The following is a 25,751-nucleotide window of genomic DNA, read 5'->3' on the forward strand; positions in this document are numbered from 1 at the left end:
GAAAAGTGTCTGGCCAAGTGTCGTGAAACACAAATTAGTTTCAGTAATAAAACGAAACGGATGAGTTTGAGTTAATATTTAACGCAAAAAACGACGGGCTACTGAGGATATTCGATGACAAGACGTATGAAGGTGCGTTGATTTTTATGATGGATATATTAAAGTTGAAAAAAGGGCAACTGCTCGACAATGCTGTTCATTTCTTTGCTAGTCATTTCCGAAGGGCATCGGAAGACGTCACAACGTCTAGGACGAACTGTCATTGCAATGTAAACAAGCCTTCCGGGAAGAAAGGAACCGGATTGCGCCGAATTGTCGAACAAAAACTACTTAAACTAATCAAGTTCTAATTCACGATGGCTGCCACACAGTTAGATCCAGTAAGTTAGCACAAATCTAGTCGATCCTCATGAATATATTTATTTTCCCATTTATTCTCTCTGTAGATCATGCGAACAAAGATTGACGCCGCGTGCACGACGGCGGAAGAGTTTACAAAGCTGTACTACGAGAGCGTGGACAAAAAGCGTCATGTGAGTATATATTTTACCAGTATTTGAGACAAAAACACATGATAACTGTTCTATTTTAGCAAATGTCGCGACTTTACATGGAAAACGGAATATTGGTGTGGAACGGAAACGGGTCCAGTGGCAAGGAACGGATTGAGAAATTTTTCCAGGAACTGCCCCGCTCGGAGCACACGGTCTCAACGCTCGATGCACAACCGATCGTTGACGAATCCGTGTCGACGCAACCGACGTTTCTCGTGCAGGTGTCCGGCACGGCTAGGTTTCAGGACAATCCCACCAAACCGTTCCAGCAAACGTTCATGATTACGGCGGAAGGTGACAAATGGCGGATCGTTAGCGACTGTTTCCGCCTACAGGATGGCATCTTCTGAACCAATTCCGTGAAAACCCATCTCCGATGTTTACAATAAAACGTAGCTTAAGCACAGATGAATGATCATTGATGGTCATATTATTTTAAACACTACCTTAATGTTACTCTGCCTTCGGTTTCTTTGCCTCCGGTTCGTCTTCGTTGTTGAAGATGGGTTTGGGTTGCGTTTTCGCGTATGCCGGGGCAATCCAGTACGGATTTTCGGCCGCCTCTTTCGCATACTTTAGAATGGCCTCGCGCGGATCCTGGTCATCTTCGACGCGCTTGCTCAGGCCAAGGTTGCGGATGACGTACGAAGAGAGTGTTCCACCCGAGCTAGCCACTCGGCCACCCTGACCGCTGGTGATTGGCAGATCCGGACGCTTCGATTTAACCGGATCCTGACGATCCTTCTCGAGTTTTTTGCGCACCGAGCGCACCTTTTCTTGCCGGAACATTGGCAGCGCATGGGGTGTAATGATTTGAGTTGTCCCAACGATCTCGGAATCCTTCTTCCGGCGGTGTGTCCTTACGACGCACAGTTTCGCTCCGCGCATGCTTCGCTTTTCGTCGTACAGACCACGGATCACGCCGTTCCCGCAGCCGACGAAAATTTGATTCAATTTCGGGTGCCACAGCGTGCGGATCACGTGGGAATCCGCGATCGGGAGTTTGGCTACCTGGGCGAAGGTTTTTGTGTCGTACACGTAAAGGTGCGCCTGCTGGGCACCTTTTGGGAGCGATTCTCCGGTCAGTATCATCGTGTCGTCCGGACTGTAGCAACAATCGGTCGTATCGTAACGGCTGTACAATCCGTCGAAGACGTGCAGCGGCTTTCGGAACGCTCGCATGTCCCACAGCTTTAGTGTTTCGTCCATCGAACGTGAGGCAAGCTGAAAGCCGGAGTACGAAAATAGGACCGACGAAATTTCGCTTCCCTTGGCATGCGCCTCCCGTATGCAGTGCGTAGTGTTGACGAACATCTTGCGTGTGTCCCACGTTTGCAGCGACCCATCGCTGCAACCGGCCGCTATCAATGTGCCCTCGCGGTTGTACGTGCAGCTCGTGGGAATCGTCTTCAGACCGCCCTGCGCACGGGTTTTAATGACCGCCCGTTGCTCTTTAGTCTTCGCAAAAACCCACGTCCGCAGTGTGGAGTCGTGGGCACTGGTGAGGAACTCTTCGCGCTTCACTGGACTCCAACAGCCGGCCGTCAAGCCCGCGATGTGTCCCTTGGTTTTGGACATGTCCGCAATGTACTGATCCCCTTTGACGCACTCCATCTTCTCGAACCCGTCGCGATCGAGCACCTTAGCCTGGGAGCTGCCCGAAACGACGAGCATCATGTCGCCGGAAAAGGAGTAATGCAGCGCGCGGATTGGATGATTTTCACACGGTTGCAGCGAGCGGAAGCTTTTCATCGATTTATCCATGCCGGAAAAGTCCCAAAAGTTCACGTTGTAATCCATCGAGCCGGAAGCCAACCGCACGCCGGACGGATCGCTGGCGAGCGCAATGATGGCCTTGCTGCCGTGGCGCATTTCAACCTCGTGCGAGTGTGGCAGCTTGTTGATCGGTGCATCCTCATCGAACTCGTCATCATCCTCGTCGTCGTCCTCTTCTTTTTCGTCCTCATCTCGCTCATCGGCATCGGATTCGCCGACCGAAGGTAAGGGACCGATCACATCCTCGTTGTCAGCGTCAGCGTCGCCTTCATCCGCCGGCTTGTTGATGACACTGTGTCGATCGATCGGAGCCTTCCGTGCACTCTGTTTGGCACGCTGAATCATTTCGTTGATGTCGAACTTCTGGGCCTGTTTCCGGCCAAACCCTGTGATGCCCATCACCTCTTGCAGCTTGCTGTTATCCAGCTCTTCTGCTATTTTCTCAACCGCATCGGCTTGCGTTGGAAGAGCTGCGATGCGGCCAAACGATCCGAAACCCTCCATCGACGGTTCAGTTGCTATGATCAAGATCAGTATGATAAATGTGAATATGATATGAATAAAGTTTACTTGCACTCCAATATTTACCAGAAGTGGAAGGGTTTGGTGCATTGTCGGACGGCAAGGTGGAAGACTTTAGATTGATTTTACCGAACGTTATTTTTCCCCGGTTCATGCTGACCAGCGGAACCGTAGGTTCTATTTTTCTAGTTGGCCAGAAAAAAAGAACTTCTCTTTTTTCGATGCGTATTGATCGTTAAGTGAACAACAAATGGCAAGCTTTGTTTACAATCAAAACAACCAAGCGTTTGACATGTTTCCCTTCGGGAACGATTCGAAAATGCACCGTTCTTGCCACGCTGCAACTCGGCTCAAAATCTCTTAAATGATCAAAACAACCTGCGGTGTTTCTTACATTTGTGATTTAGAAGTTAATCTGTTGGACGGAAAATGTCGATCAAGGCGAAAATGTTGAAAGACAAAACCCCTGTCACCCTGCTGCAGGAGATGTGCCAAAAGGAATCGGCCGCAATGCCGATTTATGAGTTTCTTGGCGAAATGTGCTCTCCACTCGGACCCAACGAGAAAACATTCACGCACCGAGTGACGGCCATGGCAAAAAACACAACGGGTGTTGGCCGGAGTAAGCAAGAATCCAAACACGAAGCCGCTTGGCAGCTGATTTGTTTGCTGCGCGGTTTTACAACCGACGAAGACGATGACGCCGATGCTGGTGGCAATCTGGAAACCGGAGGAGATAAAGTGATGCTGGTCCGCGACATTTGTGTCCAGCGGTACTTTCCTCTGCCGGAGTTCACTTTGGTTCGAAACGTCGGTCCATCGCACGCACCACTGTTTGAATACGAGTGTCGCATCCGGGACATTGTGCGCCGCGGGACACACTCGACAAAGAAGGGCGCCAAGCAGGCGGCTTGCAGTGAGATGATAAAAACTTTGCAAGCGGTAAACGCTGTCTTCTCACTGTCCAGCGCAGGTGTTATCTGTTTTTTTTCTGATTTTTGTCTTCCAGCTCCCTGTAGAAGAAACCAGTCTACAGCTACAGACCATCGACCTGGCCTTGAAGGAGGTATTGAACGAGGATGAACAGGTGGTACGCACATACCGCGAGTACAGCCAATCGGCCAATAAGAAGAAGCTTGGTGTAACGATCGCCGATCGGCACGATTTCTTCATGAACCTGCCGGAAGCGGAAGCTCGCATCGGTGAAGCCCTCGCGGTAATGGCCGATGAGAGAGAAACAAATTGCGAAAAGGTTCACCGTATTCCGCAGGTTCTCGGCCTGAAGTACGCCATTCAAGTGCACGATCGGAACATTGGGTTGAGCAGCGGTGGGTTTATGAACACCTTTGAGCTCATAAACCCCGAATATGACTGTCTAATTATGGGCGTCGGTGATGATCTCTACACAAATGTATTGAGATATTTTTCAACAATGTTGAAATTTACGCAGGTACGTTAGACGGCGTGTGAATAAAGATCTCGAGCCGCAATACCTTGCATCCTTCAAAAACAGAATTTTACATCCGATACCAACAATTTCAATCGCTTGCTGTGATTATCTCGACAATACTTTAACCAATGATCCTTCCACTTTTCCAGGCAATTGAATTGGATCAAAACACTTCACGTTTGGCCGAAAGGAAGTGTGATTGGTTCGAATATGACCCTGATACAAATTGTTTAAAGACTGTAAAGCATCCTTGGCAAAGAATGTTAGTTCAAGCCGACGATGGCACTGAGGCCAACGAAAGCGACGAGACCGTTTGCAAGAAGGCGCGCCTCTTCTGAACTGCTACATAGTTCCATTTGCATTTGTTATTAGATAACGAGACGGGCTACTTTTTAGCGAACTGATACCAAGTTAATGGCTCATACGTTGTAATAAACGCTGTTGAGGAGGTGATAATGCGTTCATAGGGTAGTTTGAAAGATATCTGAAATATTCAATGCTCAATGATGTTGGGCTCTTTGTGATCCTCCTGGTACTTTCGATTTTTTGGTTCGTGTGCACATCGCTACATTCTCCAGAATGTCCAATATGGGAACGGAGACTGGAAAATGGTTGTTATTCGGCACTTGTGTGAAACTCAACTTGTGCTTCTTGCAAAAACTTTATTCCTTGCGCTTGGTTGTTGTCACGTGGCTCCACTCGAAATGCAACTCAACCGCAAACTGTCCTCTATTGTCCCAATGCCAGCAGAGAGCGAAATTTATCGGACGAAGTAGCCGCGTAGAGCACACACTGCTGAAAAGGGGAGTTTTGAAAAATCCGGAAAATCTGCTTTTCCGCCACCCGGGTGGTTAATGATAAACATGTTACCTGCTGCTGTTTCGCAAGGGCCCTCCGTATGGATTGAGAGAGTGCATATGGTCTCGAGTGGACGTGTTCTTCGATGGTTCGTACGATTTTCCGCAACATTTTTTTTGGGTTGTAAATAATCTCATTTTGTCTCATCAAAATCGGGCTCAAAAGAAACTTTTACGAAATTCCGCCCCGTTGCCAATGTTTTCGGGGCGAATTACGACAACTTAATTGCGCGTTTGCACTCGAGAGTTGTTCAATACTCAAGTATTTAATATTTAGCTGTTCTTTTCACCGCAGTGGAATCTAGTTTTGTTTCTTATCATATGTTGGGTCTGGTGCCTTCGAAGGCAGAACTAATTTCGAGTGGTTGATGCTCGGGTTCGATAAAAAAGTAGTGTGGTTTATTGCTTCCTATGTTTAGCACCCATTCCTAGTGTTCCTCAAGCATAACATTTCAGGACCAGGAACCAGGATCACGATACTTGTACAACTCTTGCTAGAGCGGGCCTTTGCTGTTTCACCAATTATCGGTACGTGCTTCCGAGGGCATCCCGCAGACGTGTGGGACATTTGTGTGAGTCCTGTTTTTCCTTTCCCGTCGGTTCATAGGGCTGCTTTGAGCCACCAAACATTAACTTATCGCTTCCGACCGTTCCGGGCAGTCTGTTTGTTTTGTGGCGTTGTATGAACTGTGACCAATCTGGCTATGTTCGAAAGACTCTGCCGTCGGAGAACCGCATTTTAGGATGAACCGGAATGGGCCGTTGAGCAACACCTTTTGAGAAATCATAATTTTCGTCTCACTACGCTCTAGATCTAGGGAATAAATGTTACAGTTCTTCAAATGATCCCTGATTTTTTTACTCACAGAGGGAAACCTTTCTAATTAGTCATGTTTCACTGGAGAACACGCAAGGCGGTCAGACGCAGACGACAGAGACAGTCTTATCTGATGCCTTTTGACTCATAATCATTGACCCAAGCCAACCGCCGCGCGACCAATTTACATTTTTCCATCGCCACTAATGAGCAATGCGTTGCGTTCCGTTTGTGGTCAATCGAAGGACTGCCCAGAAACTCAACCCTAATGTAATGTGTGAGACCTGTGACCATATCCTGTTTTCCCCAACGGTGGTCAAGGGACGCGAAGAAGTTAACCGATGAATTGCGGGGACGAAAGAGTTACAGGAACGCTGGTTCCGATCTGGCTCGCGGAACCTTCCAAATGAAGCGGATAGTGCGTGCAAGTCATAATCATATTTTTGGAAATTTATTGCGTTTTTAATAAACTTTTCAATGAATATTCATCAAGTATCGGGCTGCGTACCTCCGCCCAGCGGAGAGTCGAGAGGTCCGTTTCCGCCCAGTACTGCCCATAGTCACAGGACATGACGATGATTTTATCCGTTGGGATTTTACTTGCTTTTCCTCACGACAAACCCCCATCTGGCCGGGTGGGGTAAAAATGTCACCAGATTTAGCACCAAAAGGCCACCGATGGAATCCGACGATGGGAGCGCTCCGCCTGGATTGATCGCAATCTGTGACCCCACCGAAGACGCTCACCTTTGCCGGGCGGGAAGGAGATTCTGCTCCTTCAAAACCTACCTTCCGCCTGTCCCGGCTGGCCGAATTGGCGTGAAGGTAATTTATTCCAAATTTGCGATCCCATTTTCCACATTATCGCCCATTTTATGGGCATACGAAATATGGGCCTGCGCCTGGTGACCGTTTCGTGTCGCCAAAGTGGTCGCAACCAGCTGAAAGGGGTAACGAACGGCGACGGCGGCGAGGTATCTGGGTTTTCTGTTTTGATTTCCATTTAAATATGACTTCCATATTCATTGCCACGCAATTTGGTAGCGAAATATTTCATGCTTATCTTTGTGGGCTCTGGTAATTTTCTGTTTTGTGTTTTTCTTCGTGGTGGGGCTTCGCCGTTTTGGAATGTGGCTGGCGTGGCGACCAAGCACCAGGTTCTTTGTGGATTACACGCATTGATGAAACGGCTGGGTTTTTGGGGCCACTGAATATGAAAAACATAAAACCGGCCGGCCGTTTGTTTGGACAATTCCAATTAATACCGCAATGGAAATGAAGTCCAAAGTGACCAATTTGGGGATGATTTACACCGAAAATGGCTTTGCTGTATCTAATCCCGTCCATATGCGTGTTCTGCTCAATGTGCTAATGAATTTCCATTAGTGAGCCAACCCGCCGCCGGAGTGCTTCAACCCGGGCGCGCCAGGAGCCTCCGAAGTCCCAGCCAGCCAGTAGCCTGGCTACTTCCATTAGCTTGGCAGGAGGATGGTCTGGTGGGGCGGTGGGTTGAGATTCTAAAAGCTTCTTATCATCATAATTGCCCGAGCCCCAGCAAGTCCTTGCTGTGAAGCACACGAAGGATGAAACCTTCTTCGGAAAAATGTCTTAATTTCGATTATCTACGCATTTTCGTATAGAATAGCATCCTTAAAGGGCCGCTTTACTTATCATTTACCAGGGGCGCAGACGGTGGAAATGAAACTATCGTTCGGGGTTAGTCGTTATCCTGTAGATGAGATCCAACATTTAGGGCCTTATGAGGAACACATTTCAGTGCAAAAACCTTCGAATTCCAATTCACGGTAGTTTCATGCATTTGAATAAACTTTTCGAAACAACTGGAACGCAATAGATATTACATCGCAATGAGTATACGTCACACAACGGAGTGTTTTTCCATTTTCTAATTTTGAACTCTCGAATGAAGGGCGTTCGGTTGCCGAAAATGCCACAAATATTTTATTCGTCGTTGAACAACGTGGTCGTGTGGTTTTGCCACACAATTTCCAACCATCAATTCTACGTCAATGACCATAATCCATCGACCGTACGGAAGAAACGTCAATCGGAACCAATGTTCCGAATGAGTGACCAACATCGGTCCAACTTCTGCCAGCGGTGTTCTGTCTTGAAATTATTGTTTTCTTAATTCGAATGCAAAATGAAGTCATAATCGCAAATTTTGTTGACGAATGTCTTGAACCGTCTAGTTTTGCCACCAGATCAGCTGTGGTGGCGTTCGCAACATCACGTTCCGGCCTTCCGAAAACCTTGACAGAGATTCGTGCCGCTCCCGGAAAACACAAAACCGTTCACACGCCGCCGTGGAAATCGTGGAAATCACGGATGGCTGGTCAACGGTTCCGGTAAGCGTCGGCCATTGGCGTTCGTTTTAAAGTGCCCGTTCGTCAACACTTTAAACCCGCTAACCTTGACATAGTGAAAATCAACCGGACCGTACCACCGGGCTCAGGTCCAAGTTGAAGTTGACGGGAAGGAAACGTGACGTGTTTGGAGGGATTTTCGGCCGAATGTTCACTTGGGGCCCATGCCTCTAAGTACACCGTTACGTAAGCGCACGGTGGCGGCTGCAGCGGCGGCCGGCACAATTGACCACCTACCGCGCGAGCGAAATCGGAATTCCGTTCGTGCGTGGCTTCACGATCTGTTTCCTGTGCGCGTAATTGTGGCACTTGTCGTTTGCGCTCGAATTGTCGCAAGTAAGTCGCCACTAAGCTCCCGTTGGTCAACCATTTAGGCCCCGTTTCGATGCTTGCACGCAAAACGGTGCTAACGGTGGTACCACCGCTCCGGCAAGGACGTCCGATTGCGACGGCCACGGAAGACAGTGCTGAGACCGATGAAGGACCCTCTGCGGGGGTACCCCGGAACGGCAGCTCTTCATTTTCGGGCAGAGAATTTGTGTGTGAAGTGTAGATGAGCCTTTGCGATTGTTACGCCGAGGAAATCGCATTCCAGAAAATGTGAATACGTCACGCATTGAGTCGGTGGTACATTTTCCCTTCAATTAGCGCTTTTGTAAAACGCGCTAAGGTTGGACGAAAAAATATGCTGTTTTTCGTTAAAATCAGATCTCAATAAGTAGCAAATCCGTTCGAACTGGTTTTGTTTCTTTTACTGTGCTGTAGCTTTGCTCAGCTTGTATATTTAACGTACGTCCTTCTGATGATTTTTCTTGAGTTTATTTGTTGAATTGTTTCACAGAGCGACGGGCTTTCGGTACAACCACTAAACGCGGCGTTTTTAAGGTGCATGCGGTATGCACATTATCATCCTTCACTGACGATGCTTGATGATTCCCGGCAGGCGATCGTCGGCCGTGTTGGTCAGCATGGCGTCACACGCAACCGGTTGTCATACCGTTTTGCGAAAAAAGTAATAATAAAAAAAACAAAACAATAATGTACCTTACGCATGGCAAGTGTGTCTTAGCAATTGGAATCCTAACGAGCACGGCGAAGTACACAGTTTATACCAACTGCCAGCACGGACGCGGAATGCCTTACACTACCCAGATTCCGGTGGGGACATTTTTCGGGCATCCGGCACCAGATTTGAAACTACGACATTTGCCTCGCAATCTTATCGAAAGACCCAAACCGGCTCATTATGCTATATCTCTATGCTCCAGATTAGTTGAAATGTGGAGCATAGCCGTAGATTGTACCTAAATGATTCTTTGAGCCGGTTGACTAGTTGGTGGTCATGCGGTGGTTCGGTCCTTTCTGGTGACCCGAACGTTCCCTGGTACGTGCACCGTCAGCATTTAAAGCCACTACAATTAACGTCCGGACGGCAAGGTTTAACCGTGCGAACTTCTTTACGGCATAAATTTAAGCACACTGCACAGTTTGCAGGAAATCGAAAGCGTTGCGACGGAACAATAAAGCAAAATCACACCCCTGAGTCGAGGCCGCTTCCTTGCGATCGATGTGGCGGGTCGTACCGACAACCCCGGTAGCTGGTCCGGGCAGTGGGTCTAATGGACTTTCCGGAATGAGCAGGCAAAAGAGCGTGAGTGAATTTAAATTTTGCACCCGTCCGCCGGCGGCTAGGGGCTCGCTCATTTGGCCCGACGCGGAAATACTTGTTGCCCGTTGACCGGTAGTAGCGACCGTTAGCGTAAGCGTTAAGTCTTCAATAAAAAGGAGCCAAGTGAAGGTGAAGAATCGGTCCGCCTTTAACTTCCTTCGAGCCGATTTTGGAAGTGGCGGATTTCTTATTCAATTAAGTTTAAGCTAATTTATGCTATAGTTGTGTGCAATTTGTTGCGCTATGTTGTGAAGGTAAGTGTTAACAGCTCAATAGGTTAATCGGTTCAGAAAATCCAACGCGTTAATTGAGACGGATTAAACCCCATTAAATGCACTATCCCTTCGATCCGAATGGCCCAACTATAACCCCACTAGGTCAATGGCGATCTGGCTTCGTTTCGTTCCCCGAGTTCGGCCGTGGAGCACGTTTTCTTCGATTTTACTCCGTTAAAGTTATTGATCCACCATCGGCTTCGATTTGGTGGCCAGAAAAGCGAAAGCAGCCCGATTTTCCCGACTCGACTCGTCTGCACTTGAACGCGATCGATCGGAAAAAAGCGGAGGAATGAATCAAAGCAACCCACGAAGCGAACGGAGTTTGCGTTTTCCATCGAGAGCGTGTGTTTCTAAAAGCAATATTTGCATAGACCTCGGTTCGCCCGGCGGCGGCGGCCCACAGTTTCCACCCGGGCGTGAACGGTGTGAAGGAAAAGCGTGGTGCGGTGGAAAATGCCAAAACTCGAAACCGTGCTCCCTTACCCCTGCTCCCTCCGCTCGACCCTGCTCTTTCGCAGCCACACACGGTTGATTGGCAGCGCGTCACACCGTCCGCGGTCAGAGCAAGGTTTTGGGGGAAAAACATTTCCACTCTGGTGATTGATCATGAAGGGGAAAAGTCGACGGACTAGAGAAATAGAGAAAATTCTCCCACACACGCACACAGTAGAGAGAGAGAAAATATCAAGAACGCCACCACAAAGTGGGCGTTGACCAAAATGGGGTATCTAATCCAGCCGTTACTACTACACTCTCACTTAGGCAACGCGCATGCGCGATGGCCGCTGGGAAGACGTTACGAAGCGTTACGCGTGGGGCAGCGGGCAACAGCTGTTGTTTTTTACAACACCGCTTCATTGTTCTTATCTTCTTATCATCTTCTTATCAAAGCTGTTCATTTTTTTGGAGGGTTTTGCAAGAAATCACCTATCCTATTTGAAAAAGATCAAAACCAGCAAGAAATAAACTTTCTCCAACGGTTGATTCGCTGATTGTTCGTTCTCTTCCCACAAAGAGACAAGCGATTCGAAAGAATATTGCCGTTACAATTTCAAGCATAGGATCCAATTTTCGTTCCCTTCGCAACATAAAGCGAAACGGCGTTTGTTCTCGCTTTTTATTACATACTTTTGACTCGACCTCCATTGTTATGTCATGCTTTATGCGCAAAAGTATCCAACAGCGTGCTCCTGGGCTACAGAAGTGACATCGCTATGTGGCCGCGTGGGCACATGGGATGACTCCACAGGGCAGCATCCACATTGCACTTCCGGCCACCAATACCAACAGGATAAATGCTCGCAGTCGTCGGCCGGATGTCCTCCCGTCGCGTTGGTATTGGTGAGCCGGGATAGGGGACGGTAAAATAAATAGGACGCTCCGAGCAGCCCGCTCATTGGGCAGATCTGTCCCCGAGCGGAAAATGTGGAAAATGCGACGCAATCCGAACGCCACGGAATCTAGTCTTATCTCCAGCGTCGGCAGTTATCTCGTTCACCGCCATTGCCTTTTTTTGTGCGATGTGTACACATCCCATGTACCGTTCCGCTGGCGACTGTGGGGACGGATATGATAGTGTTGGTTGCTGATGATTTCCAGTGTATGTCCTTATGTAAAAAGTTCGTTCTGTTCGTTTTCCATTGCCGACTCGTTCTCGCTCGCTCGCTCTGGAGCGGCTGCTAAACGCTGGATGATCAGAACTGGAACCAAAGATACGGTATATCATTTAGAAGGACCTTTTTTTCGTATGTACAAATGTATCCAGGATTTATGGCACAGGGTGTGTCTTTCTCCCGGGAGCAGTCAGCAAAAATACCGTCAAAGTCAAGCAGAGAACGATTGAGTTTTTTTGTTCTGTGTGTCAACTTTTGCCGCACAAACTTTGTGTGGCAGATAGGTAGTGAATTAAGTAAATATCACTTTCATTCCGTGAGCAGGAAAAATAACATTTGATCTCAGATTCGTATTGTTGTTAAATCTGGTTACAGCACCAGTGTTTTCAAATTAAGACCGTGCAAACATTGCAATAAGTTCGCAAACAAAGGCGCAACCTTTTTTGATGTCTGATTGTGTCCTTCATCTAGATTCAACTTCGATACACAACGAGACCCTGTTTAAATCAAACAATAACCAATTTCACTAACACCTTAACAGTACCGAAATGGTTCCCCGGCGACTGCCACCGATTCCGGGGGGCCCTGGCTATTAATAAAGCAATACTTTGCCGCGTTTGTCGATCAAGGTCGAGATGACTAACGTGTTTTTCAGGCAAAATTACACCGAAGGACGGTATGACCAAAAGAATTCGACAACTTTGGAAAACCTTGTTCGACTTTTGAATTGCCCGCTACACGGTGCGCCTCGGTGGTCGGCCGTGTAAAACAATATCGCAAAAATTTGAACAAAATAAAAAAGGAGTCAAGGATGGAGAAAAGCAGAAACCGTTCCGAACCGTGGAGTTCCGATGTTCAATCGATTAGCCAAAATATGAACGAAAAGAGTCGATCGATAATATCGAATGTTAATCAATGGCCGGCAAAGTGTGGAATAATTGAACGAGGGTTGGTTCATATCAGAATGGAAAGAATTGATTGATTGAAAATTGATAATGTTTACAAAAATGGAAACAAATGTAAACGGAACATTTCATCCATTGTGTCTCATGAAGATAGATTTAAAATATTTAGATGGGTACGAAGGGTACTAATTTAACGACTGTACCGATCTGTATAGGAATATTTAGACTTTCCTTAGAAACCAAATGAAATCAAAACACGGCATTGAGCGCACTTTCTTTCTTTTAGTTCTCGTCCTTGATGGCTTCATTTTTCATCTTCCGTCGGACCAATGTCAAAATGGACATGGCACAAAATTTTGTTAAATAATTTATTTGCTTTCAATTCTCTTTGAGTTCTATGCGCTACCTCAGTGTGGCTGCTGCTGAGGTTTTAATGAGCAAAAGGCCATTCTCCACGCTTCAGCGGCAGCCGTGCTCATGTAGAACGTTACCTCGTCACACAGACATCCTTCAGCGCCCTATTGTGCAGTGTTTGTCTACTCCGCTGTTGGTTCCATTGGGCCACTCCGATGTCGCACCTGTGTGTGCACCCGACTGCTGCTTCCAGATTAGATCGCCGTTGTCGTGGCGGTGGAATGTTCCTTTCGTTTATTATGCTTTATGGTAATTTCACTTTCACCCTCGACCCGGGCTGGACATTCCTTCACCGAAGCGGTTCCAAATCTGCCGTCCAGCTCATAAATGTCAAATTATGTTGCCCGCTCGAGATCGTGAAGCTTGAAAATCGAGTAGCCATTGGATTTAAGTTGTTGCTGGTGTCACCTTTCCCGTGACAATGTGAGAAACACACTGCGCGTGAGAGTGAGACAGGCAAAGAAATCGAGACAGAGAAAGAGTGAGTGAGTGGAAAGGCGGCTGGAAAACTGTAGCAAATATTTTAACGAAACCAACGAGAGCTTCGTACCGGCGGGGGTGCTGGAGGCTCATTTGCAACGGTCAAGTCGAATAACGACAAGTCGCGGGTAGCATGGAGCCGGGAAAATCTTGATTTTCACGACTCGCAAACGGTCGTCAGGTATTTAAGGTGAACTTTTCATTACGCTTTACGAGCCGCCCGCCCGCCAAATGGCGGGGCCGTTTCGTTGCTCTTTTCCCTACGCTTTCGTGCCGGGCCATAAGGGGTTTTGCTCGCTGGGCTTGTGGTGGAACTTTACTTCTTGATTTTCCTTTCCTTGCTCTTGTTTCGGTTTTCGGGAGCACGGGAGAAATTCGTTCGTGTTTGGGGTGCTTTCACTTTTGCTCACTGTTGCGGATGACGGAGGCGATCAAATTGAGTGGTATTTCACCGATGGCCCACCGATGGCGGGTCGAAACGGGGTAGCTTGTTTGTATTGAAGGCCTCCGAAGTTCGGTTCGCTCTGGCATCTGAGTTTGTGATCGTTAAAGCGATGATGTTTGATCAGATAGCGCGTGCAGGCCAAGCGCAGGGTTTCGACGTCGCTAATGATTGCCGAAGGGGCCAACCTAAACCGATGGCATCCATTAATCGGGAAGGCTAGGCGAAGGACCATAAACACGATGGGGTGGGCGCACAACCGGGGACACGTAATGGACAGATCGCAGTTACGGGAGAAACAAATGCAGATGATCCAGAGAACATTAAATTAAGCAGGTTGCATGACTAACGGAGTTGTAGAGGGCCACGTAGGCAAAAGAATATTTTAGTATTTACACATTCATCATGCTAAGCGCAAGCTGGTTTGATATTTAAAAGTTTGCTTTTCTTTATACATGAAAGGAGGACAAGGACCATGCGCCTCCACTAAAGGAACGATGGGAATATCCTTTATTTTTCATAATACTTTATGTTAACTTTATTTAGAAAACTTTAAATTAACAAATCCAAATTAATTCCAGCTACAGTTTATTTTCTAAATAAGTTTACGTAACTTTAAAATAAAATATATTGAATTATGTATTTTCCGTTTCTGTTCCAGTGCAGAAAAAATTGTCTAAATGTAATTCATTTTTATTCGGTCATGCTGCAAAAGTCCATCAGTTACGGTTAACTGGACTGTTGGGCTTCCGCTGACTTTTCCGCGGTTAGTGTGTGCGAGGCAGTCTGACCGATCGTTTCCCAATACTGATGCATTCCTTTATGCCGTGAGAGAGCGAACGAAGAAACAGCCGAGAGAGGTCCGAACGCCTGGTGGAAAATAGTGGAATCGAATGAGCAAACACGGAAACTCTACTGTCTGTCGCGCTCACACACCCGCGAAGTGGTTTTCTCCATTGCGGAGAAAATAGTGATCCGTCGGCGAAGAAAACAGAACAGGAAGCCCTAGGCACTTTCTATCTATCCGCTGGGCGCGATTTTCTCATTTTCATTGTTCTGGTTGTGAGAAAGATGTTCCCCAATGTTTGCACTCTTTTAGTCACCCAACCATGATGAGCAAACTAACATTATTTAGGTTTAAATTTGCAAATGATTATAATTTAGTGAAGGAACGCCACCAGCGTTTCGTAAACCTAAGGCATAATTTCTGGCTGGTTTTTTCTGGTTTTTCTTTAGAACATTAATGCCACATTAGTGCAGAGCTTCATGATAAACACGGCTTAAAAACTTCTTAAAATATTTCGAGACTTAAATAGTGTCATCATTTTAAACCGTTACCTTCAATAATGCTGTCCTCAACTCACTTCGGTTTGCCGACAGTTTCACTTCTTTGCCGGACAGCCCGAAAGAGACAACCAGTGGCGGCCACTATCCTTAGTAGTAGTAGTAGTTGGATCCCCAACAAGCGAAAACACGCAAGAAAACAATACGCGGCCAGTTGAGCGCGAGAGAGCGCGCGAATTAAAAACGGGTAACTACGCCAGAGTAAGAAAGAATCCTCCTCACAAGGAGTGTTTCTGGTATTAGTATGCCCCGGTTGTGTAGTGGTAATGTTTGTTCCCTTTTTTTACTCGTCGCGGTGTTTTCCGCGGGCGCCACTATCGTGGGAGCAAAAGGGTAACGTGAGCGAGAGCGGAATGCAAACACGGCGCAAAACATCGGCGAGCAATGGTGGACATTTGTTGCTGGTGGGTTAATTCGTTACCCTTCTTCGATGTGTGTTTTGTTTTCTTTTCCTGCTTAGCTGTGTGGTGTCCAGTGGATTTCTTGGGTTTTTTTTCTATCGAGACTCGCGCAATGATCAGTCGTCTCGCGAAGCCACACACCTAGCGGGGTGCGTGTGTGTGTGTGCGGGAGAGTTGTTCGGCCGGTCGGTGGCCCTTTTTTGTCTCTATTTTTTCCCCATCGTTTGTTTTGCGAGCGAACACACATCGCCACCACGGTTTCGCCACCGCTGCGGTGGCGATGAAGGATTCCCGCGTCAGCGTCAAGTGGTACTGTTGGCAGTCGGCCGCGGCCAGTAACAAGCGATCCCTTCACCGGAGTCGAGCCGGTCGGTCGGTTGGTCCGTTGGTCGGTTTGTTCGAGAACCTAACGCACGAGTTGTGGGCCCAGCTGTTGTTGTTATTGTTTTTTGCGGTGTGTGAGATTTATTGACGTTTCACGTCGTCGCGCCATCGATTGTCTCGAGGGTCTCCCCCCAGACAGGATGCAGGATGCGGTCGGTGTGTGTGTGCGTGGCGTGTGCAACGGCAACATGAACATCGGAGATCGCAGACGGTCGTGGTTTGAATCGAGCTAGAGTTTTGTACTGAAACTTTGGGACGTTCCATTTTTTCGGAAGACGAGTTTGTAAAGACGGTGACCGTGGTGATTCATTGTACTAGGTAGTGAGTGGTACTGTTTGGACGAAATTTGAACAACCGAGCAAAGTTTCTTTTTCTTTGCAAGTACATTTACCAAGGACAGTGTCGTTGGCCATTGTCAAAATAGAAAAAAAGTGAAGATCATAACGAAAACATAACCCACCGTCTTCGTATGGCCGCGTGTGGTCCAGTTTTTGCTCTCAGACAATAGGCTAGACACGGAGACGAATTCTGGGAACTCGAGGAACAGTTGTCGCAGTGGTTGTCGTTGGCGCCGGTTAATTTTCCAATGTGTCTGGTGTTTGTGTCACTTGCGATCGGAAGAGGTCGAAAGTAGAGGCCAAGTTGAGCGTCTGCGACAGGATGCGCTCCAAATCGGTTGCTCGACGATTTGCTCAAGGTAGGTTCGGGAACAAAGAATAACCGGTTTTATGGCTCTTAACTGCAGCTGAAACATGCCCCGTTTAAGAGTTCCTAAATTCCGTACAACTTTGGGGAGAAACTATATTAAATATTGCAACATGCTTTTCAACTCTTCATCACATTTTTGGGGTGCCGTAACTGCCTTCCATTACCTTCACCATGTCAAACTAAATATTGTGGCTCCGTGGACCGTCACTAAATCACACCTTCCGCAGCGCCCGCCCAAGTGACGCCGAAGTTCTCCACGGCGCGCCACATCCGGGCCACTGGGAACGTCGTGCTGTGGCACCATCGGCAGAAAGAAAGGGGCAGAAACAGAAACGGACACAACCGCCCGAACTAGACACGAACATCGGATGCGGACAGTCGATTACCGGAGCTGAGAGTGTCCTGCCGCATGTCCGCATGTGCCAAATGGGCCCCCGACTTCCCCGACCGCATAAAAGAGCAAACCAATGTTGGGGCGACCCTTGCTGTGTCATATCGTTTATGGACCGGACGGGGTTCGGGGTCTCCGGTGCCAGTGTCCCAAATGATACCATGTACCCCTCGCCATCTTCGCCGGCACGACCGTGGCTGAGCCGCGGTCATGACTCTGCGGCAACCGAAACCGACCAATCCGTGCCCCGGGCACCAGGGGGTTGGTGGTGGACACTTTTGCTACTGCCTGCTTCTGTCCCTGGCTCATGGTGATGGTAATGGATGTGACACAGAAAAAAGGACATTCGCATAGCAGTAGAATCACTCAACCACCACGGCAACGGCGGCGGGCACACGATGACGCCAAAGACGCCCGATGGCCCTCCCGGTGTCCGGTCTCGTGTCTCGGCAGGGAGCTCGGGCAGCCGGGGCGGAAGGAAGTTAGGGACCATAAAATGGACATAAGAAAATGGGCGCCGAAGGCAAGGCGCACTCGGTGGGTGGTGGCCCAGCCCGGCTCGGCCGCAGGAGATCTCACATCTAGATAATAATTGACAAGTGAAATAAGTTAATATTCTTGCATGTCGCCCACTGGCGCGCGGCACCACGGGCCAGGACATGACATGCAATCATATCACAGGCGGCCCTGTCTCTCACAAACACACACACCACAAAGATTACGGGCGTCACAGGGTGACTCTCGTGTGGGGAAGATAAAACCGTCCGGTGGGGGACATTAACCCGGGGGCCCAGTGTATAGACCCGGAGCTGGACCGGAAACGGTGCCGAGGGGGTCGCTGTCGCACGGGGTACACTTCCGGTAGCCGCCCGGCCGGGGTTCACCTTTACTGCGTCACCCTGGGCCCTGTGTCATATTTTGCTCCGAACGGTCCCGTTTGGGTGTGTAAGTGTGCTTGGGCGCCGGCTCCAAAAGGATAAGGACCTTGGCTCGCGGTTCACCCTGCGCAGACACCTTCGTCTTCGGAAGCATCCTGGCGAGTCCGGCAAGGCACTCTGGCTCTCTGTCTTTCTCTCCCTCCCGGGGCGGAAGGGCGTAAAAAAGTACGATAAATATTTTTACGTACCCACCACCGTTTTATGACCCACAACGGCCAGCCAAGAGGCCATTTTCTGTGATCGTTTTCCGTTGTGCTCGCCTATCCCTGGACGGTCCATTTCGATGACGTTAATGATGGAAAGCAGCAGCAGTCCCGATAGCACCGTTCCGACGCACGACAACGTCGTGTACGGGACACTCTGTGGGTCTGTTGTTTTGTGGAGGGGACTTGGGTGGGGTTTTGATCGAAACGCACATAAAAACACCCACCGGCTGATGGGTCCCAACAAGAAGAAAGTTGGAAGGCCAACATAATTGTGGTCGTATGGCCGGCTCTGTCTATTCAAATCTTGTTGTCCTGATTTTGGACCTCCGCACAAGGAAGAATCCAGGTGCGGGGTCTGTCGTAAGTGGTGAAAGGATGGCGCCGAGCGTCGCCAGCTACCGTCCCCTTCTCGTCGTAACCGTTCGGTAATAAATGACTATAGTTACAGGGGTGGTGGCGGTCCAAGTCACGTCAAGTGGACAGTGGAATAAATTTTTACGACCCATTCGGACCCATTCCGATCGTAGTCGTCGGCGGGTCCATCTTGGTGGTGGCGCGGCCGGTGACCCTCGGTGACCACTAAATCCAGACCCGGCGGGCGGCGATGCTCATTACAAGGCCGGAATCTATCCGCCTCCCGGCCTCCAGCCGAGCGGTAGGGAAAGACAGCGCCATTAATAAACGGTTGACTGGCGGCGGGTGGCGTATAACGACATGCATCCGAGCGGACATTAAAGGGCCCCTCGGTTCGTCACCGGTCGGTTCGGACCCTGCTTTCCATTCGTTTCCTGCGGACAGTCGATAGGCCCGTGGTCGGAGGCACCTTTTTATGGTAAACAGTAGCTAAGCCGGGGTTAGGATTTCTGAGACAACCGATAGAAGTCAATTGGTTTAATTTATCATTCGCTAGCCAGCCCGAGCCGGGGGTGTCCAGCGGCCGGATCGTTAAAGTGGGCGCCAGTTCGTCCAGCGGTTCGTCGCGTCTGGAACTCATCACTCACACGGACAGCGCCAGAGACAGAGCCCCAGCTAAGAGGGTCTTTTGGATTGGTGTCATAAAATTTATGATTACATAAAGCGATCACGTCTCCCCCGGGGGCAGTCGCAGGACCCTTTCTCTCCTGTAGAATGGAGACAAAGTGAGAAAGGGAGCGTAAGTGTCCATTGCTTTTTATGATGATGGCCTTCGGTACCTGGGCGACGCGTGTCCTGTCAGCTCTCCCCTACGCCACGATACGTGGTGTCCAGAGTGTCCTTTTACTGCCGCTTCTAGTGCGCCTTCTCACCGCAAACACATCAATCTTGGCGCGCCCGGGGAGAGGCCTCAACTTTGTGGTCACCGTAACCGCAGGGATTTCTTCGGTGCGGCACGCAATTCTTCCGGGGTCTGTGCCTCCCGGTGGCCCCGAGTTCAGGGATTTTCGACCACCCGCACCCGAAGGACCCCAGCGGAGGGTCCTGTCGTTTACGCCCCCCTTGTCAGGAGGGCGAGCATTAATTGGGCACGGGGCCGCTAGATGGCCGGGTGTAGATAAAAACTTTATTTATGACTTTGATTACACGATATTGAAATGTGCTCTCGGCCCCGGGCTGTGTGGTTTGAATTTCTAATCCACCTTGCGGCGGACGGCGGCATGAAAGGGAAGATCAGCTGTCACTTTGACAGTTGCTTCTCGGTGGCTCGGAGTCCTTCGGAGGACGGTACATACGCTGGAGCTGGTTGGCGACGATATTGGCAATAAATTTTCTTCGTTCCAAGCCCAACACGCAACACGCTAGCGTTACTGCGCCATTCTTTTCTGACACTGCGCCAAATGGCCACCAGGTTGCGGCGGTGTTCCGGGTTATGGTAATTAATATTCCATTTTGTGTGTAAATATACTTTCTTTTCGTCTCAGATGGGCAAGATAAGAGGAAGGTTGAGTTCTGTCGGCTAAGGTCGGCAAACGTGACCACATGTGGCCAAGCACTCAGCGACCACGGATCACATCATCTGTGGGATGTTTTCTTTATGCTGATGCACTTTCGAAGTAACACATGGGTTTTCTTTAGTTTTCAAGACAATCTTCTGTAAGTTAGTGCCATTAAGGCATTCCATGATATTCTTGCTTTATCGGTGATAAATCTCTAACTCTGGAGCAGTCTCTTGAGATCACCCAATCATTGAGAACATGGTGAACCTTGGTGAACCTTGGAGCAGACTCCAAGTAATTTAAGAGAATTAGCTCAAATAAATGAAACTATCTGGCCAACAACTATACTTGATTATTACTGACACAACTTATCTGATATTTTTACCTGCTTTTTAGCGACTTAAATTATGTTTTCATCCTCCTAAAATCGTTTGTTTTGTTGAAATAAACTTGGTTACGCAAGTCACGGCATGTATCATCGTTCCGACCGTCTCGCCCCATGTGTGACTCCCGCCGCAGTGTTTTGATAGTGTTTTGAGTACTCAAAACGCAGTAGCTGGTACTATTTTTAGCCACCATCATCCCACGGTCAGGGTGCATCATGCGCCGTGGTGCATCGAGTGCAATTGCATCGCTTCCCAGCTTCACGAATCTTGCCATCTGGAGGCCCAATTGTTGTTGGCAAACAAACGCACAAGGGCAGGCGTACCCACGGGGTACGCCCACTGTTGGTGATTATTTTTGGCAGAGATACTGTTGCTTCTTAGAAACACAACCCGGGTGAATCATAGTTTCCAGACTCGATACACGCTTGCGTATCCGAGCGTCGATTAATGGCCGAGTAATGGGCGCAAACCTTTCACCAACACACACCGGTGCCGCCAGTGCCAGTGCCGTTAGAAGTCGTTCCCGGGAAGCAGAAATAGTATTTTATTTTGCCAACCACGCTCGAGTCAGCTTGATGTTTTTGGTGGGTTGCCTCTTGCTGGCCTTGGTTCCGGTAGTGCAATTGTTGCAAGCAAATGCAATCCACGGCCGCAACCTCGGTTAGATGTTTGCTCTTCCGAGATAATGTTGGCGCGAGTGCAGCCGTGAGCAGACGACGGAAAACGTCCATTCCTTCTACGGAATCACAATTTCTGCCATTTTTATTCCTTCCCCACTTTGCAGCAAAGTTCCAGCATCGTTTTTCCATTTTTATTCCACATCCGGATGGCCAGTAAGCGCAGAACACTAGACGGTACCTCGTTACAGTTTCTGACCACCGCTTTTCGGTGGAAAAGGGATTCCAAATAATTGTTAGCATATTTACGGCGGCGCAAACTTTCGACATCGCCCTCCGGCAACTCGCGCGGATTCTGCGGTTTTTTGTGGACGGTTGCGAAAGGTGATGGAAATAGTTGGTCGCGAAAAGAAAATGTCGCTCCATAAACTGGCCGTGCCTTTCATCTCGTTCGTGTGTACGTTCGCTGCACCGAGAGTTGTGCATTTTAATTAAAGTTTTTCCTTCCGCCATTTTGACTCTACAAAACGGATACTGTTTGCACGTGCACCTACACTTTCTAGCGTCTGCATTAGCCGCGGTACCGGAAACGATGGGCCATTTATAAGAGTTGTAAGCTTGCTGCATGCCTCGACCCGATGCGGTGCCACGTTGACTTTACGTAAAAGATGGTCTAACTTTGAAGTAAAGTTCCAAGCACCTGACGGTCACTTGTATTACCTTACCAACCGAAGTCAAAGTGTCTTGGGTTTCGGTTCGCTCGCTAGCCTAATGAAGGATAATTTCTGGAACGAAAGGACGGTTGCATGTCATCATCATCATTATCTTGCATGCTTGCACGAATGCATCATACTGCACCGCGTTTCCATTGTGGTCCGGAGTGGCTACAAAATTGTTTATGGAAATCATATTTTTCCTTAAATCCATCATCTAAGCCCGTGTCGCATGCACCGACGACGGTGCACGGGCACAAGGAAAATCAATAGACATTTCAAACTGCACACACGGAGACGGAGCGATTCCGAAGCGTAATCCGTGACCGGAGGACCAAACCCCACTCTTCAATGCGCAATCCTGTCGTCTGGCCGGTGCACGACATGACACAGCGCGTGCTTCTTTGCGTCGATGTCCTGCACCAGGACCGGGTCCGCCGGCTGGCCGTTGCATGTAATTACGCAGCCGAAGGAGACCCCGGCCGGTCGGGCACACGGAATGATACTAACCGGGAACCGAGTTATGACCTCCCGTTTTTGCAGTCATTCTCACGGCGGAATGGTGCGTTGTTGGCGTTCCGGCGCTTGGAGCAAAAAAGCCGGACTCGGACCCCCTCGTGCCTTTTAGCGTGCGCCATCTTATCTTCATGTCTCGAACTGATTACTTCGCAACTCCTCGCGGTGGGTTCCGTGGCATTCGCTATTACTCCCTTAATACTTATCATCATCGTCACGCTTTTCCTGTGGCCCCCGTTGGGACTGCCGGGGAGAACGGGGTGCTTAAGGACCTGCACGGGGTGTGGCGGGTTCGGGACGGCCTAGTAGTCAACTCTTGATGGCACAACCATCTTCATTATCATCATTATAATCTTCGTCGGTCGGTTCCATTATCATCAACGAGCATGATGTCGTCGTCGGCGTCTTAGTTCATTAAAATTCATAAAAATCATCATAATCATTAAAACAAATTGTTTTAAGCCGTTCACTTGAGCGGTAGCCTATGCGCTACGATGGGACCACTAATTTGCAGCGTGCAAATGGGAGCTCGCCAAGCGTGTCCTGACACTCGACGAAGAACTGGTGCGCACAGGACATAGGAGAGGACGCTTGAATGACATCGGGGTAAGTTTTTGAGGAACGCGGGAAAGCTTAGAGCCTCTAATGGTGCCATTTTTGCCGTCGAACCGGTCGGGTTCGTACGGTTCGCCGGTGTCTGATTGCATTATGCAGGTTGTTAGGAGACTGAGGACCCATTGACCCAAGTGGGTCCCCGGAACTCACCGTGTGTGTGCATGGGAAAACGTTTTTCTCCATAATGAGATGGCGCGTTTCGTTGATCCGCGCGTAACGTTCGGTTCTCTTGCGAACCATTTTTGGTTGATCTTTGAAGGACATTGTGTGGTTGGCTGACTCGACTAGGTTAGGTAGCCAACAACAATCGGGAAATCATAAAATGGATGCTTCTTCAAACGTATGCTATATACCCCTGAAAAACCCTAAAAGTAATCGCTCCCCATTGGCCATTTTATGTTGAAGCTCGATTAACCCGACGTCCGATGCCCGATGGGATGGCTGGATTCACGACGAGGCAAAGTGGTGCTCGATGAACCGAAACGGAGGAGAGCACAATTTTATTACCCCTTTTTCTTCGGCAGGCAGCGTTTTTTGTGCTGCTCGAACAACTCCTGGCGATCTCTTGACGATGGCCAATTTTCGGAGCCGTATACGGTTGGAGAGGCTTAATCACTTGAACCATTTCTTTGGTCGGTCCGCTTCCCAGTTGAGAATCAGATATTGAACACAGAAAGCCCTAAAGTCAGGATGCATGTGAGGACCACGTTCTTGACGGTGCTGTACACGTCTTGCTTCCGACCGAAAGGATTTGCATCTTGAGGTGAAGGCTGCTTGAGATCTAACATGGGAACTAACGAACCACGCCGATTTTCGAAACGATTCCATGTCTTGCATTACAATAGTACGGGAATGCATTATTTTTTATTTTGTGAATGAAAGTTGGACGGAGTTGTCCATGTTTCTCGCTCTCGCTCTCTGTCTCGAATGCTCGACTTGCGACTCACAGAACTTGCTCCATTGCTTCCGCGTTCGTTTCACCGGTAAGGAGTTTAATTAAAATCATAAATAATACATCCACCAGCGTCCGTTGAACGTTTTCGTGAAGCGACCCAACCGGGAGCGAATAAGAAATGTCGATGCCAACGTTTTCGCCCGTGCCAGCTCAAGAGCAGCGCGTGCTCGCGAATGGAAAAGTTTTTCGGCTCCGGCACTGAACGATGGCCAGACCGTGGCCCGACCAGGAAAAACGATCGGACAAATCGTACCAAAACTTACAATGAAATATTGATGCCTCGACCGTCACAACCAAGTGCTCATCGTCTATCGGCGGGCTCGCCGGCCAAACCCTGGCAATGGGCGCGCTGAAAATGGGCAGAGATATTTCGATCGATTTACTTCCGGCACCCGAAAATGAACTTTTCCGCTTTGTTTTAATTGTGGATGTAGAGTTTTGTTTTTAGCACTGAAGGAGCCAATTTCAAGACAGCGACCAACAAAAAACAAACCAAACAGGATGCAGCTGTTGCTGCCGACAGAAGACGTTGCTGCTGCGCTGTGGAACGAAGCGCGGATTTAAAAATTCGTTCCGCATTCGTTTTGCATTCTCGACAAACAACTCCCATAACTTTCTACCACCGTTCCACCCGGGGGAACTTGATCCGCGCGCGGAAAATCCACCCGGAGGGCCACTCGTCCCGGAGGGCAACATAAGAGAGCGAGAGCGTAATAATTATCAATTTTAATTATCAAACGATTTTCACACACATAACTTTTGCCCTGTGCCTGCCCGAAACGGAGGCGGAACACCGCTTTGCTGGAAGGAACCATAAAGATATGACAAGTGGAAGTGGAAATAAACGTTTTCCCGCGCTCTTCGCCTCACGCCTTCGTCTCGGGCGCCCGGGAAATGGTCCCGCCGTAGTGCCGGAGAGTAGTTCATAGCAGCTGCCGACTTTTAGGAGGCTTCCTCCGGTTCCCTGAGACTAATTACTTGGCGCGCGGCGCGCGTGTGAACGAACGATTCAGAACGAATTCGGCGCTGCGAGAACTGGGTTGGGTTGGGCTTCTTGGGTGCTGCTGTCTGTTCTGGGGACGCTCGGGCCCCCGCGAACCCCGAAAGACGTGACCGGAATCGTGACGGACTTGCTTCTTGCTTCGTCAAGGGATTCAGCGACAGATTGCGAACGGGAAATAGAGGGCAATGGATTCGCCGGGCGGCCGACCTGGCCGATCACACCCATCAGTTTCCGCAGGCCGACCGGAATTTTCATCGGAGCCCCAAACCGGTGTTGGGGTTGGTGAAAAGCCAGCGCCGGAGACATTTGTGAGCAAATTAATTTGTTTATTATTATTCATAAATTTTGGGCGTGATTTTCGTACACACCGCTCGCTGGCGCCCCGGAATGGCTTCCGGGCTTTGTCTTCGTGCGCTCTGGGTGCCTGTGTGTTCGGTGGGCTTCGGCGAAAAGATTACGGCGAGTGGATAATTCCGGGAGGTTCCGTGTCATTTTTC

General features: G+C 49.0%; 4 protein-coding genes across 4 annotated transcripts in view; 3 read left to right on the forward strand and 1 right to left on the reverse strand.

Moving 5' to 3' along the window:
• Nucleotides 1-356: 356 nt before the first annotated feature.
• LOC128275770 (NTF2-related export protein) lies at nucleotides 357-951 on the forward strand. The gene is made up of 3 exons (XM_053014383.1): nucleotides 357-380; nucleotides 447-533; nucleotides 593-951. The coding sequence occupies exons 1-3, from the start codon at nucleotides 357-359 to the stop codon at nucleotides 902-904; spliced, it is 423 nt and encodes a 140-aa protein (XP_052870343.1). The 3' UTR covers nucleotides 905-951.
• Nucleotides 466-3,049, reverse strand: LOC128275768 (gastrulation defective protein 1 homolog). Its single transcript, XM_053014382.1, has 2 exons — nucleotides 2,919-3,049; nucleotides 466-2,848 (listed from the first exon to the last, which is right to left on the reverse strand). Exons 1-2 carry the CDS (start codon nucleotides 3,004-3,006, stop codon nucleotides 1,008-1,010), a joined length of 1,929 nt encoding a protein of 642 aa, XP_052870342.1. The 5' UTR covers nucleotides 3,007-3,049; the 3' UTR covers nucleotides 466-1,007.
• Nucleotides 3,050-3,281: 232 nt separating this feature from the next.
• Nucleotides 3,282-4,332, forward strand: LOC128273257 (RISC-loading complex subunit tarbp2). The gene is made up of 2 exons (XM_053011193.1): nucleotides 3,282-3,794; nucleotides 3,862-4,332. The coding sequence occupies exons 1-2, from the start codon at nucleotides 3,282-3,284 to the stop codon at nucleotides 4,309-4,311; spliced, it is 963 nt and encodes a 320-aa protein (XP_052867153.1). The 3' UTR covers nucleotides 4,312-4,332.
• Nucleotides 4,333-16,953: 12,621 nt separating this feature from the next.
• Nucleotides 16,954-25,751, forward strand: part of LOC128271184 (transcription factor hamlet-like) — an 88,439-nt gene continuing 79,641 nt past the window's right edge. Inside the window, exon 1 of the mRNA XM_053008627.1 lies at nucleotides 16,954-16,990. Coding sequence (XP_052864587.1) covers nucleotides 16,954-16,990 — 37 coding nt within the window. The remainder of the gene's footprint in view (nucleotides 16,991-25,751) is intronic.

The sequence above is a fragment of the Anopheles cruzii genome, chromosome 3 (genome assembly GCF_943734635.1).
Source record: "Anopheles cruzii chromosome 3, idAnoCruzAS_RS32_06, whole genome shotgun sequence".
Lineage (NCBI taxonomy): Eukaryota > Metazoa > Arthropoda > Insecta > Diptera > Culicidae > Anopheles > Anopheles cruzii.

Bases quoted from the DNA above. Each gene is read 5' to 3' on its own strand.
- LOC128275768 (XM_053014382.1), bottom strand. From the start codon at position 3,006: ATGAACCGGGGAAAAATAACGTTCGGTAAAATCAATCTAAAGTCTTCC. The intron at 2,849-2,918 runs GTAAATATTGGA...TCTTGATCATAG, and splicing joins ACCAAACCCTTCCACTTCTG to CAACTGAACCGTCGATGGAG.
- LOC128273257 (XM_053011193.1), top strand. From the start codon at position 3,282: ATGTCGATCAAGGCGAAAATGTTGAAAGACAAAACCCCTGTCACCCTG. The intron at 3,795-3,861 runs GTAAACGCTGTC...TTTGTCTTCCAG, and splicing joins TGATAAAAACTTTGCAAGCG to CTCCCTGTAGAAGAAACCAG.
- LOC128275770 (XM_053014383.1), top strand. From the start codon at position 357: ATGGCTGCCACACAGTTAGATCCA. The intron at 381-446 runs GTAAGTTAGCAC...TTCTCTCTGTAG, and splicing joins CTGCCACACAGTTAGATCCA to ATCATGCGAACAAAGATTGA. The intron at 534-592 runs GTGAGTATATAT...GTTCTATTTTAG, and splicing joins GCGTGGACAAAAAGCGTCAT to CAAATGTCGCGACTTTACAT.